At 37.1% G+C, this 19357-nt stretch overlaps 3 protein-coding genes across 3 annotated transcripts; 1 reads left to right on the top strand and 2 right to left on the bottom strand.

Annotated features, from left to right (window-relative positions):
• Positions 1-2136: 2136 nt before the first annotated feature.
• LOC128265723 (uncharacterized) lies at positions 2137-4271 on the bottom strand. The gene is made up of 3 exons (XM_053001921.1): positions 3888-4271; positions 2909-3029; positions 2137-2361 (listed from the first exon to the last, which is right to left on the bottom strand). The coding sequence occupies exons 1-3, from the start codon at positions 4123-4125 to the stop codon at positions 2238-2240; spliced, it is 483 nt and encodes a 160-aa protein (XP_052857881.1). The 5' UTR covers positions 4126-4271; the 3' UTR covers positions 2137-2237.
• Positions 4272-7048: 2777 nt separating this feature from the next.
• Positions 7049-8811, bottom strand: LOC128265722 (uncharacterized). Its single transcript, XM_053001920.1, has 3 exons — positions 8221-8811; positions 7378-7510; positions 7049-7300 (listed from the first exon to the last, which is right to left on the bottom strand). The coding sequence occupies exons 1-3, from the start codon at positions 8393-8395 to the stop codon at positions 7192-7194; spliced, it is 417 nt and encodes a 138-aa protein (XP_052857880.1). The 5' UTR covers positions 8396-8811; the 3' UTR covers positions 7049-7191.
• A 354-nt stretch (positions 8812-9165) lies between these two features.
• On the top strand, positions 9166-15624 carry LOC128265730 (uncharacterized). Its single transcript, XM_053001930.1, has 4 exons — positions 9166-9182; positions 12752-13000; positions 13072-13192; positions 15318-15624. Exons 2-4 carry the CDS (start codon positions 12886-12888, stop codon positions 15466-15468), a joined length of 387 nt encoding a protein of 128 aa, XP_052857890.1. The 5' UTR covers positions 9166-9182; positions 12752-12885; the 3' UTR covers positions 15469-15624.
• Positions 15625-19357: the final 3733 nt, after the last annotated feature.

Below are 19357 nucleotides of genomic sequence, written 5' to 3'. Positions count from 1 at the left end.
GCTTCCGCTTTCCTACAAGTCGTTTCCTACTGCTGCAAAGCCTACTATTCAGTAAAAATTTGTTCATTTGTTAAGATTTGGGGTCCGATTCAGAACTACTTTGATTGAGTGATAAGTTACTCCTTAATTTATGTACTTATTTTTAAAATGCGTTCAATTTTATGACGAATTCAATAATATATAATATTCCAACTTTTATCCATGGGTTTCATACAAAACCCGATTTTTTAAGTTTCTAAGAGATTTGTGAAAAAAACGCACTTCGTAGGAGTCGTTTGGTTGTAACTTGAAGAAAAGAGTTCTTTATTTTACTTATCACATAAATCAATTAACAGCATTTATCTGTAAATCTTGCATGCCGATATGTCAAAATTATTAATGTTCCTGTAATTTAATGTAATTGTACTTTTAGTTTTTAAGTTATTTGTATTTTATTATAACAAATAAATTAAATTTGATTAAAAGTGCAAACAGCGTGAAACGGTCTTCAACTAATAATAATTTAGTTTTCTTCAACAGAAGTCGAAACCTTTTTTAATATTAATAAAATTACTTATTTTTATGGGTACATAACTTTAGGTAGTTATTAAATAAAATAATGTAGCAGTAGTTATTTTAAATGGTTAAGCAAGATGGAAATTTAAGGAGACTTTATAGACCATTTGGTTCAGTGTAAAGGTAGCCAAGCAAGCATGGAGGATGGAAAAGTGCGAACGGCTTGTGCCATCCGCCAAGACAATGAACAACAGATATCGCTGCTGCCCCGCCCATTTCCGTTTTCCCCCTCCCCTTTTCCTCGGACACTTTGGCAATCACATAAAACCATGAAGCCCGCTGCCAGCCCACTTTCTGCCACGCCCCCCCAAGGCCCAGTTGGTTACTTTATTTTTGGGGCCCGAGTCAATTAGAATGCTAATTTGTATGCAAATATTTGTGAATTGAATGAGGTTGGGCCGCCTAGCGTTGTTTTGTGTGTGTGTGTGTGGGGGGGGGGGCAGCTCCAGCATTCAGTATTTTAGCATCCAGTATCTGTATCTGGGCCTTTGTGCCATGCCCTTTGTTAATTTGTTTGTTTGTCCTTTATTACGAAACCGGAAATCAACTAAAAGCCAGCCGAAAAGGAAAGTGAAGGAAATTGCCTGCAGCCAGGCCCCAATGAACACCTCTCACAGGATCCCGAGTAGAGTGTGAAGTGTGGATTGTGGCAAGTGGTCGCAGAACCATTCATCATGAGCTCCAGGAGATGTGAGATTTTAAAGCAATCAAACCTTATGACTGTCCGTCACTGGGGGGCACTATTAACATAGAATAATACAAGCTTTGGATGGTAGACTGCATTTACTTTCCAAATTAGACAAAAACACCAGACAGCTAACTTTTCGTTAGATGTAATTTCGAAGTTATGAGTTCATTCAAATTACAGAATATTAAATTATTCAAAGAAGAAGTGCTGTTCATTAGCATTTTTAGGACAGTTTTTACCTCGTTGAATTTGTCATAAAATATTCAATCCATTGGCATTCACAGATGAAAATTTCCAATTTTTGTATTTTTAATTTGCGAAAATTAGCTAAAAAATAAATTTTTTAGCTGTATATGCCAATTGATTTTAAATTTGTGTGACGAACCAAAAAAAGTTACTAGAGTGTAACTGTTGACCTTCTTGTTCCAGGGGTTGTTGATAGAAAAACCGATAATAGATTTTATGATTTCAGACATTTAGCTATAAAAAGATATTTTTCCATTTATTTTGTTGTAAACTTGGACAAACCAATACGCAAAGCTAAAGCTGAAAAGTTTCACTTCTCGGCCAATATTAGCAAAAAAATATATTTCTCGCATTTTAAAATCTATTTATTGTTATCTTAAGCGTATTTGTATATTTATAATAAAGCTAAATCTCTTTATACCAATATATTTTAACATCAAGGAAAGGGAAAACCAACCAAAACCCTGCAAACCAATTAGTTATTCAAATCGGTCTGAAAGGAACAAAACAGAACGCTCATTTCGGCATAAATCTTAGTCTGAAGCCAACGAAATATATAAATGCACACCCAACGTGCAGAGCTTTTAATTTTCACACTTTCGACAAAGACAAACGCACGCATTGTTTTATGCAGTAACCCATATTTATTGAAGCATACAATTCTTAGTCACAGATAGTACTGAAAAAAAAAAAAAAAAATAGAAGGGGAAAGTCTGGGGAAGATGGAGCTTGCTTCGCCAGGTGGATGTCAGAAGTTGGGCTCCTTGCCGAAAAACGAGAAGGTCTCGTTGCACCGAATCTCGTAGCAGTCCGGAAAGGATGTGAAGTGCCTCGATAAGCGCAGATCGAATATGAATTCGCAGTACGGGTAACTGAAAGGCAAACACTGAACACTGAACACTGAGCGCTGAACACTGAAGACTGAAGGCCAACAAACGAGCCATTTTCAATGGATGTGTTTTTTGGGATGGGATTTTATGGGGTGGTGGTCACGTGATGCATGCTGCGGATGCAAGAAATCGATGATAAAATATTTATTCCGATGGTGATGGTAATGGTGATGGTGATGGCGATGGCGATGGCGATGGCAGCTTCTCGCTGCAACAAGAAGCAGCCAAACGAATCGAAACAATGCTGCCAGGCTTTTTAATTGTTATGCAATTCAAATGCCACACATAGTATATAGGAAGCGCAAGTCCGAAAGGCAAGACCCAAGCAAACGCCAAACAAGTTTATTTTAAAATGCAATTCACACTACAAAATAACAGAGGCATGCATAAATTGCAAATTGCATGTGCTGGCTGCTGTCTTCTGTCTGTTGTCTGAGTATTTCAATGGCACAGAATGGATGGATGGTGGTTATATGGTGCTATAGTCAATGGCTATTTATGGGTGTGGGTGAGTGATTGCATAACTTACATTGGCGGAAACCAGAGAAAGCAGCGATATGTGCAGAGTATGCCAAAGGGTCGCTTAAATTCTCCATCTGGCGTTTGGATCGAGCCGGAATTGTGCTTCCTCCAGCATTGCGATGCCCAGCCTGCAAATGGGTAAAAGTTATTGCTGAACTGGTTGGCTATGTCTGTTACGTTTGTTATGTTTGTTATGTGTGTAAATGACTAATCTGTGAGCCAGAGTCTCTTGTTGCGTAAGGACTTCGACTGCCAATTAAGCCCAAATCATTCTCCATTCACTCCATTCATTCGGCCTCACATTTCTCAAAGGCCGGTCAGTTCCGACTTAAAATAAAACTAAAACTTTGGTTAGCCGTGGGGGGGTGCAACACTTTGATATTCTTTCAGCAGAATTGAAATCAGATTCTTTACTGAAGCTCGGCAGAATTATTATTGATTGACTACAGTAAATATAGGTGGGTGTGCAGAAATTAAAATCAGATTATATATATATATATATCACTTTATAAAAAATATATATATTTAAAACGAAAAAACTCTGTAAATGGCGCCAATTTAGGTTTTTTATATGAATTCATTTCAAGCATTTTATGATATTATTTAACATTCATTTTGAAAATATGTTTGGTTATTAATGTATGTAAAGTACATTCTCTTTAAGCACTGTGACTTCAAAAAAAAAATTAAAAAAAAACGTAGCACAAAAATTATTTAAATATGAATTGTGTTTTTAATTATTAGCCATAACTTTATTAGTTTTGAGGTTACACGGCTAACAATAATTTTGTATATAATCATTTAATCAGTTTACGAGTTTTGTATCTTGGGAAACAATCAGTTAACCACATGGCGGATACGCAACTCAGTTTCTGTCGAACTGATGATGTCACATAGAATTTTCACCACAAACACCCACTCGAAAAAAACGTGATCATAACAAAAAAAAAATTTGGAAATGGGAGGAGATGATTATGACTACATACTTCCATAGTTGTAATCACATAAACAGCAGAGGATTAACAGCAAAACAAATGCGATTGTTGTGGTGCTTCTGCGTGTGTGTATTGCAGTTATTGTTGCTGCCGTAGATTTTGTGGTTCTCGTTTCTGTTATCGATTTGGCCATTGCACAGCAATCGTACACACGCTCGCCGCCAAAATCGGATTCGAAAGCCGAGACTGAGGCTGAAGCCAAAACTGAATCTGAACCTGAGCCTGCCATGTAGCGACGATTTGGGACGCCTTCGGATGCCTCGAGTGCGATGCGTGGATATCTCGGCGCGGTTTTAACCGCCGCCAGCGATGGATGTCGCGAATGTGCCCAAAATCACCAGCGAAGCGAACGAATCGAAATGGGACGAGAAAAAAAAAACATGATACAAATAAACAAAACGGCAAAGAAATGCCACGAGTTTGAGCTTGTGTGCACCTAAATTGATGCCAATTGATAAATTATCGCATGCGGCTGTGTGGGTGTGCGACCCCATCTGCCTCCATCTTCTTCTCCTGCTTTTCTAATATGATTACCACACGCAGAGAAATTATTACTTTTCGAAGCAGATATGACTATATCTTACATAGGTCCATACAAAAATCTTGTACCGAATGATCCATTTATCCTAAGAAATAATTAAAAATACAAAAATGCACATACAATTACGGAACTCAATACTCATCGTCGCTTTTCTTCTTCTCTCTTACCAAGCAGTAAGATTGTATAGCTAAATGTAGCTATACCAGTGCATCATCCATTATGCCCCACGTTGGGCGCCATTTTATATATGTTGAAGAATATTTTCACAAAGTGTATTTATTATTATTATTGCTATTTTTTCTCAGTGTAAGTCCAGACCAAGAGGGAGAGTCAGTCACACTTTGCCATCCTCGTTTTTCGTTTTTCGTTTCGGTTTCGTTTTCGGTTTCCATTTCGGTTTCAGTTTCGGATCTCATGGGATGGTAGTTATGGCTGTTGGCACCTTTTGTGTGGCAAATCAGTCATCTATCGCTGAATTCAGGTGAAGGGGCTGCTGGTTGGGAGGCAGTGTGGCTTGCCATGAATGCATATAATCATGGAATGCAACATTTTTAGTAAATTTGCTAGGTCACTTCAACTCGGCATAATCAGTCAATCACTCAATGATCTAATCAATCACTCGAATCAAATGTCATTAAATATCTACATTTTCGAAACCAAATTGCGTTATGAATCGCATTTCCAGCTGCACACGCCCAGGAATGATATATACCTATTTAAATGCATTGAAAATTAACAACATTTTAGTTCGTATGTAAATATGCTATCTATAATATGACTAAACATGTAGAAATCAGTTTATTGGTTCAAAAAGTGGGACGAAATAAAATAAAGGTATCTAGAATTTGAAATATTTTGCAATATGCAATAATTGATCATAATCTGTTTACATGGGCACTCCGCATTGCCGGTTTCAGTTTGCCCCAATGCGTAAATGCGTAATGCGCAATTAATTTGTTTATAACTATTTCAAAATAATCTAATTCCCAGCCCCCAGAAACTCACAAATTGTCGTAATTTGCCAATCAACATTGAAATAGAAGCCACCGCCAACGCACCGCAATGCAATAAAGCGAGCAAACTACGCACTACGCACTACACACCACGCACTACGCACAGTTCCCCAAGCTATCCGATATTTTTGCATTCTACTGGCGTATACCCCATATACCTATGTTTATATATGCATATATATAGTTATACAGAACGACCACGACCCAAATCCCAGTTCCAAATAGAACCAACTGACTGACTGACCGAATCGAGTCGAGCCGCGGAGATCGCTTGATCTTCTGCGTTTTGTGGTGTGCGGGTGCGTTGGCCTTCAGCGATCAATGCCATTTCGTTTGATTCCATTAAAGTGCGGCCCCATCTGGCTTGGGCCCGGGCCAAAAAGTAGAAGCGTGTGAGTTCGAAATTGCCGACCCACTCTACGGAGCTCTCCGATGGCAGTTAGTTGGTCAGAAAGGGTTGGGGAATGGGACACGCCGGCGCAGGTGCGCGAGTTAACAGCTCCATTGACTACAGCCACATAATTTATCTTATTTTTAGCTAGCACCTGACATTCAGCCCCCATCTGCCAACTTTTACCCTACCCCACGGTACACAAATTTTCAGGAAACGCTTTGGCATAACTTTGACTGGCTTATAAATGTCGAACGATTTATTTGCGGCTGTTTGTCGGGGGGCCAGGAGTTTAGCCGAGTTAGGGTTCGGGTTCAGGTACAGCCATTGCCATGGACTAACCAAGATTGGTTGACTTCCCGCGAACGCTTTTCAGCCGTTAAGTTGGACGGATATATCGCTTTTAACCGGGCAAAAGTGGGGCAAAAATAAAGGGAAAAGCGGTGGGCGAAAAAATGACGTCGGTAACAAAGTGTTTCAAATTTGTTTACTACAAAAAGTGGATTGCTTTTCTGGCCAGCTTACAGGTATGTGGCCATGGCCAGGTAATTGGGCGTGGCACCCGTCCCTCGCCACCGCCCCCTACAGCAAGGGGACGTGGCAAGTTTCGGTTGGCTTGGATGGGTACATTGATAGCTTTTGTGGCTTTTCAACTTTGCCATCAAATGGAGTGCGAACAGAGCGCTGTTGACTCTACGACTTTGCGGCAACTTTAAGTGAGACAGACACGAGCCGTGAACTTTGGACTGAATGTGTATATTTTATGTGCTACCAGCATAACTTCATCTTAAGTCGACATGGAATTGGAATAGTTATTGGTCCATTGATTCATGGCAACTCAAGAAAACACAAGCAATGTCTACAAGACTGAGTTAAAAGGGCATAATCAAAGGTTATACTGTATAAACTTTTGGTATAATTAAGCAAAGTATCAAAACTGGTTTTCTCTTATGCTTCTTTTAAGTCTTAATAAAAGGTTTATGTTGAAACTTGCGAACACATAGTTCAATAATAAAATATTCAAAGCTGTTAGAACATTTTAAAAAGTAAGTATTATGCAATTATAAATCCTTACAAAATTTTCAGCTTGTTAAAATCTGCCAAGCAATTTGTTGTTCCTTAAAAAATAAATTAGTATTTTTTATTATTATCAGATTATTTATTTTCTTAGCTTAAAGAAGATGAAACGCAAGTCTTCGTGTGAACATTCCATAATTTAAATGAAACAATTTATATTCATAAATTAGGTGTTTAATTATACTTCCTCTCTCTCCACATGTTCATATAAAATCTAGTATTAATCAGACTTATGCTATCCAAAAAAAAAAGAGGCTTAATTAGATACACTAGTTACTCGAAGTAATTCAAAAGCGTACACTGGACGCTGGTACAGTCGGGCAGTGACGTAAATAGCACACAGGATAACTTATAATCGTAGATGAACTCGCAAGTGGGGAAGCTGCAACAATATATTGTAATGAAACGTGAAATTTCGGTAGGCATCGGAACAAAAAAACAGGCGAGGACAGGACTAACCTGACGGTGAAGAACCAGGTGCACTTAAAGTTGCACAATATGCCATAGGGCTTCTTCAGCTGCTCCTTTTTGTTGACCACGGTGTTCTGCAGATTGTAGCCATCGTAGCGGCGCCAGCAGTGGTTGATGTTGCCTGTAGAAAATCCAAAACTTATCACATAACATATAAACGATTAAGCTTTCATTAAAGGACACAAAAAGCTAGCTTTAATATAAGAGTACTGATTATAACTCAAAGCCCTTGCAATCATTTTTTACGGGATCATAGCTAAAAACAAAACATACAACTACTTTTTCTTTACTGCTACTTTTTAGACTTTTCTTTTAATTGTAACTTATCTCTGCTTCTAAAAAATAACAAGTAATTTGCTCGAAAATGTAACGTTTTTAAAATGCGAATAGCAAGTTAGAATTAACGAAATATCTTAAAAATATGTTTGTAAGATTTCAGAAACAATCAGAATTTATGTATAGTTTTAAAAAGTTCTTCTTAAAAAATCACGTTTGAAATTAGAGATAAAAATATTGATTAAAGACTGATTCGGTCCTAAATAAATTGCATTGTTTTATAAAAAGTAAGTTCACTTTCAGTTTTGTAAAAACACTAATACAACTAAAACACTTTCTAAACTAAAATTAATTATTTTACTTTGAATTTTTTGATAGGTTTAAGCTTTCGCCTTATTTAAATTCCTAATAAAATGGGAACTTTTCTACATTGAGATTATTTATTTGATACTATCGTTTTTTGTCTTTTTTCGACAGACTTTAGACACAATTTTTCCTGGACTTTAGATGAGTTTTCCTGATGTGAGATTGCATTTTTTCCCCGTGTGTACTTACGGCGTATGTGGTGGCTGCCGCCGTGGTGGTGAAAGTCGCGTCCCTCCAGCTGCCCCCCGTGCCCGTTGGTGGCCTCCACGCCCATGCCGCCCATGCCGCCCCTGCCTCCGAAGAGCAGAAGGTACCAGAGCACCAGCGAGCTGGCGATGAAGATGTAAGTCACTAATTTGGCCATTTCCGGGGCACACTATCCTTTCTATTCCTTCTTGGCCACTTTCCTTTTGCTATCTCCTCGATCTGCTCGGTATGTGTGTGTGTGTGTATATTTCTGTGTGCGTGTGTGTGTGTGTGTGTGTTTAATGTGTGCGTGTGTGTGTGTGTGACTGTTCGTGTCTGCGTATGTGTGGGTGTGCGGGTGTGCTATGGCTGTCGCTTTCGTTGCCGCTGCGAATGTCGCCCCTGCACTGAATACATTTTCTAAATAAAAATGCGAAATGTGAATTCGAGTGGTCGCTGGTCGCTGGCTGCTGGTCTCGCTAGTCTCGCAGTTCGGCGGTCCAACAAAGCACTGCCGATGTGCTCGATGGTCCGATTTGCTTTTGCTTTTGCCTTTGCCTTTGCTCCAGCACCACAGCTCTCCAGGCCCCACTATGACATTTATTTTTGGATCTTTTCGGACATCGGCCGCACAAACTATTCAATTTGAGCGCCATTCTGCCATTCCGCCATTTGCCTCCATTGCCTGCCTTCCTCTGTCTGTCACTCATTTCGCTAATTTAAATAATCAAATGCGAATTAGCTGCGGCCAAAGGGGGTGCCCACATGGCGACATGCCGAAATGCCCAAATGCCGAAATACCCAAAAAAAAAAAGGGGCTACGAATCCACCCATGCCACAATTTGTGGCCACTTGTCCAAGTACCCATCCAACGCATGCAGTTGCGACTTTGGTGCCCAGCGAGCAGACCGAACAAGGTGGGTGATTCGCGGTTTCGAGAAGACCTTGAGCCATCGATATTTAAGGTATTTTTCAAAAGTCATTTGCCTGGGTAACAATCTGCTTTGAATGTATGTTATTCAAAGCCATTTCAAAGCAGAGTTTTGCTAAAAATACTTACAAGCATACGCGTTATTTTGGTTTTATTAGAAAAATTAAAACATTTTTAAACGTGTTTGTTGGGTTCTGTGCCTTAACATTTAAAAGACTAAAAGAATATATATTTGTTTTTGAAATTTAAAATTTTAACATTTTTAGTTGATTAAGAAGGTAAAATGGCAAAAAATAACCGAAATTACAATTTATGAAATACATCGCTTGTTAAAAATATGAAATTTCGAATAATTTTATTTAATCTTAAAAATATGTTAATCTTTCATAAAATTTAAACAAATCACACTTAACAAAAATTTTATAAAAAATCTAAAGAATTAAATAAAGCAAATTTTTTTTCAACTATATATATTTTAAAATATATTTTATTAGGTATTTATTTAATTAGTTTCCTTTTCTTTCAAAACATATTTATTATTTAGAGCACTTGTCGCAAGTAAAGACGTTTGTCGCTTTTCTATAAGCTAAAGCGCCTTATCATTTGTGTTTGTACCTTTTTGGAATATCAGTTACCATTTTAAATTATATGTTATACCATATGCATTGACATTGTCTTATTCATTACTTTATACATGGTATACTGCCATTTTATATCACAGAGCTCAATAAATATTTACAGCATTCAAATGACAAAGGAAATCTTTCTTCCGTTTCAATTACTTAGATGGTTTTCAGCTGCATTCACCTTTCTTGAGGCAATATCCCCTAGCCATTTTCCCCCTCTGTCCACCCTTTGCACAATGAATGCTAGTCAAACCCGTTATAAATTAAAATTTTATTTAGCTGCAGTTGACAATTTATTTGCATTTCATTTACCACAAAGGCGAACAGAAAAGGCACAGTATGCAGCAGTTAACTTAGGTTCGAATTTTCATTACCCTTTCGTTTAGGTGTAAAACCTCATAGTTTCTAAAAATGTATTAATATTTGATTTGAATTCTTCATACCCTTTTAAATAAGATGAGGTTGAAGGAGTTTTTAATTTCATTTATATTTTATTTGATTCAATTAATCACATAATGTCAAAGGTTTTTTTTCGAAAAATTACAATCCTTAAGAATTTCGATGTAAATACAATAATGACTTTAATGACTTAAAGATAATATTTTTGTTTAATTTTATGGCTTAATATTAATTTAAAGTATTAATATGTTTTAAACAGATTTCTTTTATGCAAAATGTACTGTAACTGGTAAATTTATAAAAACAATAATGTCCTTATGAATAAATAATAATTTCCAGTCATAAAATGTATGATTTAAATATATTAGTCTTGGAATATATTTTGATAAGTTCTGTGGCCTACGCACTTATAAAATATAGTTTTAACTGAAAGCTCTAACTGAAACCGCTTTAAATAAGTGCAAGCTAAATAAAAAAGATTTAAGAAAATTTGAAAGAGGCCTGTTATGCTCAACATATTAAGAGGTAGCAGGGACAAAAAGAAAGCGGCAAGGAAAGCCTTACATCATAAAGGGGAACACGAACAAGTGTCCACAGGGATTGGCGGCAGCCAAAGGAAGTGGGTGGTGGGCTAAGGATAGTGTTTGGTGGGTGAAAAGGCGGTTCCTACAATGCGGTTATGGCACTGTGGTGTGTGGTGTGCGGTGGGTGAGTGGGTGGCGGGTTAGTTTGGTTGCTGCATGCAGTGGGCCATCCATATGCCATGGAAAGTTGTAAGAAAATGCAATGAAACGAAATGAATGTCGCTGAATGAACGAATGAATGCATGCATAACTAACACGACACCAAATGAACGGAAAAGAAGGTCGAAGGGGAGTGGCAGTGGGAGTTCGCGGTGCAAAACAGGAGTGGGAGCGGCAAGTAACATGTTCCCATATCACCACATACTATATATCTGATATCCCTAGGTCGTCTGCCTGCTGTTTCTGTTTCTGACTGCCACCAAAATGGGAACTCCAAGGGGGACTGGCTGGTTGAATAGAACTGGCTGAATGAAGTGTTTGACAACACTTTAACTTGATTAAAAATTTAATAGCCAGCAAGCATTGCAAACATTGTGCGAAGGCCAGAGGGGTGGTGGAACCACTGTCGAAGGACTCGTCTCAATTGGATTTCACAAGTTGCCACAACATTTGTCTGCTTCTGTGTGCGGGTTAAGCTAACGAATGCATTTCATTAAGATTTGCCACTGAACTAGTTCCTTAAATGCGCAAATTGAGTGTGACCAATACATTCTTCGAATTTGTGATCCCCTTAATTGAAGAGTGCCGTAAAACGGCTTAATTTAAGTAAAATGTAAAAAAATTTATCTTATTTGGCTTTCTAGCCATCAAAGAATAAACCAACAATTTTGACAAATTGGCTAAGTAAAATCTCTTCTTTCGAACATCTGCCATAGGCAAATCTTTATTTAGAGCTAAACAATATTGAATAAATAAAACAATATGCGAATTTTAATGTTTTCTCTAAAAAGGTTATTTTTAAAACTTCACCTAAACTAATAAGTTCTAAACAAATTTAACGAACGTTTAAAATTCATATTTTTTAAAACTTTACAAGGTATTAAAACAATACGGGAATTTTAATGTTTTCTGACAATATATTGATTTTTTAGGTATTTGTACTTAAATCAGTTAAATCAGTTTAAAACAGTCAAAAATAAAATATAAATTATTAAAAAAAAGGTTATTTTTTACGCTTCACTTAAGCTAATGAGTTCTAAATAAATTAAAAGAACTTTTAAACGAATTTTTCTTGCTAAAAAAATACAAAACAATTTACATTACATGAATGATTATTCTGTGGCATACTAGAATAGAATAGCTTGTATTTTGCCAGCCCTAGATTTACCGATTTCTGATACACTTCGCCTAGTTATCTCCGAATCCCCATTTCGCCCCGTATCTGTCCCGCTTTTGCCATCAATTGTGCTAACATTCTAGAACAATTTGAGGCAGAGTAAAGTGCTGTAATGAAATGTGGCCGATAAACCGCCTGACCTCCGCCGATCTCGTCAGAATCGAGAATCGAGAATCAAGAATCAAGAGACGCGATGCCGCTCGGAGTGGCGTCTTCAATTAAATAGTAATACATAATAATCAACGGACCCGAAAACAAAAACGCTAACGAACCCAATCGGTCGGGGATTCGACTGTTGAATACCCAATTAATGGTGGGTATTCCTATTGCTACAGTTATTTTATAATAGTTTCATTAAATGGTCAAGGTACGCTTTTAGCATTTATCAAAGTCAGAGAATAAATGGGGATAAGGTATTTTGAGTACAAACAGACCTCATTACAGGAAGGGCAATAATATTTCAAATAATTTCATTTTTATTTAAAATTTAATCTTAAGCTTAAGGCCTACAGCTCAAATTTTATGCATAAGATAAGCTAAAAATTAAAATTTCATTTTTATTTAACTTATTTGGGAATCTTGCTCTAATAGGCCATACTTCCCCAGTAATGGGTATGGCATAAAATCAATTGATATGAATCTTTCTTCGTCATTTCAGTGAAAATGGGACGGAGCTACGACTCACTCGGCAATCTCTATTGAGTATGTACTGTATGCGGAGTGGACAACAACGCAACAACGATCGGAGTCCGGGTCCAAGTCAGTCGAGTTTTGAACACGAACGCGGTCACAATGTCCACGGAGCGAAACTCAAGTCCGCTGATCCCATTGGCAATCGCAGGCACCCTGCTTTCGATTTTGTTCGCTCAGGTGAGCGGATATTCGGGCCTGATACCGCCGGATGCAGGTGAGCGAATCCCCATCCATCTACCTACACTTTATATACATATATATTTATTCAACATCCGGACCGAACAGCTAATCCGGGCAAATGTATCTACCGCGGAGACATCCTCGAGCTGGGCGTCAACAATAACAATGGCATTTCTCCCTGCCAGCGGCTGACCTGCCACAAGGATGGCTCAATACTTATCGAGGGGTGAGTTCAGAAGTTCAGAGTGCCTTGACCTGGCCATTAAACCATCCTCAATGTAGACTGAAAAAACTCATTGCAAAACATTGCTAACAAACAAGTATGTTAGAGTACTGGTTTTCTGCATCAACAAAGAGAAGAGAAAATCGCATCAATATTTTCGTTGCAAATGTACAAATAACTTGCAAATGAATGTAACAAAGATCAGCTATATAACTAGTCAATTATTATTAGACATGATAAAGGGCTTTTCAACAATCTTTTGCATAAATGCATTTATTATTTAAAGATCAACTTTTAATATCAGTTATTATTTGAAAATAATTTAAACGTTTTTATGGTGGTACCAATGTCATGTTTTTCGAAGATGACATAGGTTTTTCGCTGGAAAACCAATCAATTTAAAGAGTTAAACATTACAACTATCAACAAATAGATATTCAGAAACGCTTAATATAAGATTAATATATATTGTTCCGTATTGCAGATTTCTAATACACTTATTTTAGTTAACAAAAGAATAGAAATACATGTTTAGTTAGGGAAATCCTAGAAAATCTAAAGGATAGACACACAATAGTATTTTTAAACTAAAATTAAAAAAAAAAAAAAACATATTTGTAAAGGGCTTTTAAAAATCATCCTTAAAATATTTTTAAAAACATATTTACTTAACAATTTCCTAGTTTGCTATCATAAATAAACCAAAAGTTGCATATGTAAGCTAGGCAGCTGGGTTAACCCAAAAACACTTTGTCCTGAAATATACATATTTTTTCTAATTTTTCCCGAATTAAACATTTTTTGCTGGCTGTATTTCATGGCACTTTGCTGAATCACTGATAAGACGAACGAACGAACGCACATCCAACGAAACGCCGAAGATGACGCCTTGTCAACCATTTGCCACTGCAACAGCGACTTCCCGCCAAGTTTCTAGTTTTACTTTCGAGTTCGCCAAGTAGCGCAGAAGATGAGACCGTAATTTCTAGGTCAAGCTAAAGAGCTGAGAGCTAAATGAATTTTGAGGGGGTGTCCCCGCCTCTGACATCCTTTCGTTTGCGGCTTTTCATTCGTGTGGGGGGAGGGGAGGGAGGTTGACTAAAAACTAAATTGAGGGAAACTAAAAGTTTTGCCCCAGATCTGAGATGGAATTTGCTCTTCAGGTCTTAAGTGTTTTTTCGGTAGCATATTTTCGCTATGACAAAGTTTTTAAGGCAACGAATCCCTTTGATCAAAGTCGGTCGCAATCTTCGAAACTCAAAGGCTTTATTTCTCTTAATGTGGCACGTTTCCCATAGTCATAATCAGATGGTTTATTTTAGTGTGTTCTCAACGACTGGGCGGTTAAATCTTTATTTTCCTAATAAAAGGAAACATTAAAAACATTAATCATTAAAAAGAAATAAACATAAGCCGATGAACAAACTTATGAGCAACTTAAATTTTCATTAAAATTTACATTTCATGAGAGAAAGGGCTTTCCTGAGCCATGAACTACCTACTTCCAGTCCTTCTATATAACATAATGCATAAAACATTGCTATTGCGTGACTCTGCCAAAAAACAAAAAGAAACAAAGCTAAAAAATATCGTGATTCACGATAAAATTAAGCTGATTTTTTATTCATAAAAACAAAGTGTCAACAAAACCTCTGCGTCTGAGATGTAATTAATTATATGTCCATATTTATTTTATAAAGCATATATGATTGACATGTTTATTTTAAATAATATACAATAGGTATATTTTAATTAATTGACGTTTAATTAAGTATTCGTAGAATTTACTTTGTTGCCATTGGTAAAATGTAAAAGTTAAGAGTGGCTTATTCTGATTAAGCCTTAATTCAGCCATCAAACTATTTTAATATTACTACGAAAAACGTTATAAAATATATGCAATTTTTGTCATGTTTTTGTCCCTTTTTTAATTTAAATTCAACCTTGTTTCCCTTTTTAATTGCATTTTGATTTTGTTTGCTGAGTACATACATTCATCCCCTTAATCAGCTGGGCTTATGTGAACCTAATTTGTTTGTTGGTTGACTAGTAAATTAAAACAAGAAAGGAAGCAACCTTTATTCTTGATAAATTTGAACATTTAAATGATTTTTCTGATTCCTTGCAGATGTGGTAAGCTGCGGATCGAGAACTGCAATCGCGGAGAGCGCATATCCCCGGGCGAACCCTTTCCGGAGTGCTGCAAATTGAGATACAAGTGCAAGGAGATCGGGGCGGCGCCCTACTACATCGAGCGGAATGCGGCGGAGAAGGTCTAGGACTTAACCGGAATAAGCCACCGGAATGGACCCACCAAAGCCAAGGACGCCTTCATTCTCTCCTAGATGCAACCTACATACATATGATCATTAATTTGCTAATTTATTTGTTAACGAGTATTGCTCAATAGGCATTTGATTTGATTTTTTTTTTTACATTGGTGTTTTTTTGTGGGTGGCTTTCACGTATGCCTTTTAACCAACTCGCTACTTGGCGCCGTTAGTGAAACTGTTCTGCGCCGGGCCAAAAGAAATTGTTTAATTACTGGGCCAACCCGCTCATAAACAGCAATTAAGTCGAAACACGCCCCTTAAGTGGTCCTCAAGTGGCAGCAATACCCGTAGCAGCAGCACTACACTGACAAAAATGCCATGAATATGTCAACGGTGTTTCGGTTTTTTTTTGGGTTCTCCAATTCATGATTTGGAATAAAGTAATTTAAAAAATAATCTTTTATATATTCTCACATTGTTATCATGCTGAGACATTTTTGTAGGTCGCATGTTCCCTATCTTTAACTATTTAAGACAGTTAATTTTTGTTTAAATGTAAATAGTTTAGCGCAGTCTCGGTATGCCTTTTTAATATAATATTAAAGTACCATGGATATTAATTGAACACTATTAGCTTGTTTTGTTTAAGCAGGCAGGCTATATTGCACGAACAATTGTATCTATTATTTTTGTCGATATTCTCTATTTGTGTTGTTTATTTTTATACGTTCACTGTCGTCATAAGAGGCTGAAATGTTCTTAAATAGAAATTTAGATTTATATTAATATCAACTCTTTGGAAATTTTTGATGGCAGTTTATAATAAACTATATGATATAGCTTAAGTATTTTGCAAATCCTTTGCAGAAGTACATTTCTTTTTGTTTTTTTTTTGTATAGAATCTATTTGATGTTAAGACAAATTTTCTTGCTGTGTAGCAACTGTTGCAGCATAGGAGCAGCCGTAAAACGCAGTTGCAGTTGTAAAAATAAAGCGCCACCTTTTGTCGCGAAACGTTAATTAGTGCGAAATAATGAAGGAGCAAATGACGGTGCAAGCTGTGTATTTGTGTGTGCGAGAGAAAGTGCAAGCGAATGTCCTGACAACCACACATACGTACATGCATATAACTTCCCTCGAAAGCAATCAAGGTGAGCAAATTACTCAATTAGTTCGAAAGCTTCTAATGACCTCCTTGCAAGACAATTGATTAGAGCGAGGAGGTCTTAGTGCATGCCATCTCTTTTTATGCCCTGTTTTCTATGGTGACCTAATTGAAATGTTCAACATTTCCATTTCTTGATAATTGCGACTTGAGGTTGAGCAATTTCTACTATTTACGTGACTAATATTTAACAAAGATTTTATCAGAATTAAATAAAAAACTTAAACAAAACTTTCAGCCTGCGAATTTTAAAATCGGAACAGATTTTATATCACTTTCACTAAATAAATGTACCTCAGTTAAATTAAATAATTCAAAAATAATATTTCAGCCTGGCAATTCAAAGATCGGAAACCCACTTTGATTATGTGATTATAAATTATGTGATACAAATATTGTAATTTTTCGGTACTTGCACACTAAACTATAAGTTATATTTGCTAGAATGCTAGGATGTCAAATAAATAACAAATAATACTTAGTATTTTATTTTTCACTCAATACACAACTTTTAGGAAAATCATTTTTAAATTTCCCGAAACGCGGAAACCGCCAGAGAAATAATATATAAAGCTTTCCCAGCAAGTGAGTGAAATGCATTGTCAGAATACTTGGAAATACTTTCGGGCGTCGGATGCCCTCAAGAAAAATCAGAAAGCAATTGCAACACATCCTGATGGCCCTCGAAGTTGCCCTCTTTTATTATTATTTTCGAAGTGCTTGTGCTAGGGAATTCCTGGCGCGGTTGCCTCTCAATTTATTTCTGGCTCGTACTAGTTGACTCTTTTAATAACCAATTTGGCACAAAGTCGGTGGCAACTTGAGGGATATTAGCGTTGCCCGGGCCGGAGTTCGCAGTTCCTACTCCGTGGTCCGTATTCCATATTCCGTAGTCCACAGTTTGGAGCTGGGAGGAGTAAGAAGCACGGGGCTTGAGCAAACTTTTCCCAGGTAGTTGTGGGGATCGGGAAAAAGGGAAAACGGGGAAAACGGGGGAAACGGGGGAAACGGGAAAAACGAGTCCAACTTAATGGAAAACGCACACGCTCACACATTCAAACATCCAAGCATCCGAGTAGATGGCTGACGAGGGAGAAGTGCGGCTTAGGTCTTGTATTATGAAAAGCTCATCTAATTTCAATCAATTGGGCCAGTCGAGCGGGGGGCAAAATTTTAAGTGGTGAGCTGGTAAGATAAACTTTTAAGGTGTATGAAGCAAATCAAATGAAATCAAATCAAATCGAAACGAAACGAATCGAATCAAAATTAAATTTAAAGCGACCCATTAAAGGCAAACATTTTTGACAAATATGAAGCTGCTTCACATGCACCATCAACTGGCAAAAGCCGGGCCAAATCAGGACCCACTGCTCCTCCCAAAAGGATCCTGCACTTGTCATAAAGCCGGAGCCAACGAACCACTTAATCATATCAGCACAATAAGTCAACGGGGCGACGCTCCCGGGGGCCATAAAATTAAATCCTTGCCGCGCTCTAAAGCTCAAAGAGCAAAGAGCACCTTGCAGCACAACAAAAAAAAAAAACGTTAAAAAAAGGTAAAAATAAAAGGTAAGGAAAATAAAGCACAAAAAAAATTTCTACCATAATAATAAGCGAAATCAATGGCAAGTCACCTTGAAGCCAGCTCCCGCTTCACTGCCGCCCACCACCCACAGTGGAGAAATTTCCGGGGAGTGGGTGAAAGTTAAGGCACGCAAAAGGCAGTTACTGGAAAAAATAAACCAAGGAACCAACAATTGTTGGCAAATAAAGCAGGCTTTCAAACAAAAAAATTCGCGGCACCTCAAACGCTCTATAAAATAGAATTAGAACTAAGGAAATACTAAAAACAAATTCCAAATCTTAAAAAAACTTTATGTTATTTATATACAAATAAAGGTATCTTAGCAAACACTACAACATTTTCAATACCCTTTTAATTTCTGCAGAGCAATATATATGCATGTTACCTACATTTTAAGTTTTAAAATAAAACTAATTAAATAAATATTTAAAAAGCTGTGTTTGGCTATAATATTTTCATTTAATATTTAGATAAAACTCTTCGAACATATTTAAAGTCAATTGCTTTAATAGTTTTAAAAGTGATAATTTTCTTTGAATTTTTACCAGTTACAATAGGTAACATTTTTAAAACAAAGCAAGACACTTGTGAGTAAGAAACAAATTTTTAAAAAATCATGTAACTTAGAGATAGGGTATTGGAAAAGGTAAAGCTGCTTATTCGCATATTAAAAATGGTTTATTTATGTTCCGTTCTTTGTGGGTTAACGAGAGCCTGGCAAGGTAATCGATTTATGTGCTGCTATTTACAATTTTTGATTTATCCACCGTATTTTGCTTTTCTGTGCTCAGGCTTTTGTGTAATGCGATGCGGGGGAGGAAAAGTTTGTCAAAACATTTGACAAATCTGCATGTTTGTAAATGCGTGGTCGTGGGTGTGCGTGTGGGAGTGCGTGTGGGTGTGGGTGTGCGTGTGCATGTGGAAGGCACTGTGTGCGTGCGTGTGTTCAAGGAAGAAAGTTTGTCAGGTGGTTTAATTTTTTTATATTATATTTCGCTTAGGGGGTGGTGGCTTCTTTTTCTACGCTGATTAGTTAAAGGACGACCTTCAAGAACGGTACCCAAACTCAGCTCTATTTATAGCCATTCCAAAACCCTCACATCCCCGATTCGTAGTATCGCCAAACTTTTGCACCAACGCTCAC

The sequence above is a fragment of the Drosophila gunungcola genome, unplaced genomic scaffold (genome assembly GCF_025200985.1).
Source record: "Drosophila gunungcola strain Sukarami unplaced genomic scaffold, Dgunungcola_SK_2 000148F, whole genome shotgun sequence".
NCBI lineage: Eukaryota > Metazoa > Arthropoda > Insecta > Diptera > Drosophilidae > Drosophila > Drosophila gunungcola.
The sequence above is the reverse complement of the archived record's forward strand: the minus strand, read 5'-3'. Positions and strand labels throughout refer to the sequence as shown.

Coding starts and splice junctions, on each gene's coding strand:
- LOC128265722 (XM_053001920.1), bottom strand. CDS start 8,395: ATGGCCAAATTAGTGACTTACATCTTCATCGCCAGCTCGCTGGTGCTC. Junction 7,511..8,220: donor CGGCAGCCACCACATACGCC/GTAAGTACACAC, acceptor GATTTTCTACAG/GCAACATCAACCACTGCTGG. Junction 7,301..7,377: donor ACCTGGTTCTTCACCGTCAG/GTTAGTCCTGTC, acceptor ATATTGTTGCAG/CTTCCCCACTTGCGAGTTCA.
- LOC128265723 (XM_053001921.1), bottom strand. CDS start 4,125: ATGGCAGGCTCAGGTTCAGATTCAGTTTTGGCTTCAGCCTCAGTCTCG. Junction 3,030..3,887: donor ATGTGATTACAACTATGGAA/GTATGTAGTCAT, acceptor ACCCATTTGCAG/GCTGGGCATCGCAATGCTGG. Junction 2,362..2,908: donor TTTCTCTGGTTTCCGCCAAT/GTAAGTTATGCA, acceptor TTTGCCTTTCAG/TTACCCGTACTGCGAATTCA.
- LOC128265730 (XM_053001930.1), top strand. CDS start 12,886: ATGTCCACGGAGCGAAACTCAAGTCCGCTGATCCCATTGGCAATCGCA. Junction 13,001..13,071: donor CCTGATACCGCCGGATGCAG/GTGAGCGAATCC, acceptor CGGACCGAACAG/CTAATCCGGGCAAATGTATC. Junction 13,193..15,317: donor GGCTCAATACTTATCGAGGG/GTGAGTTCAGAA, acceptor GATTCCTTGCAG/ATGTGGTAAGCTGCGGATCG.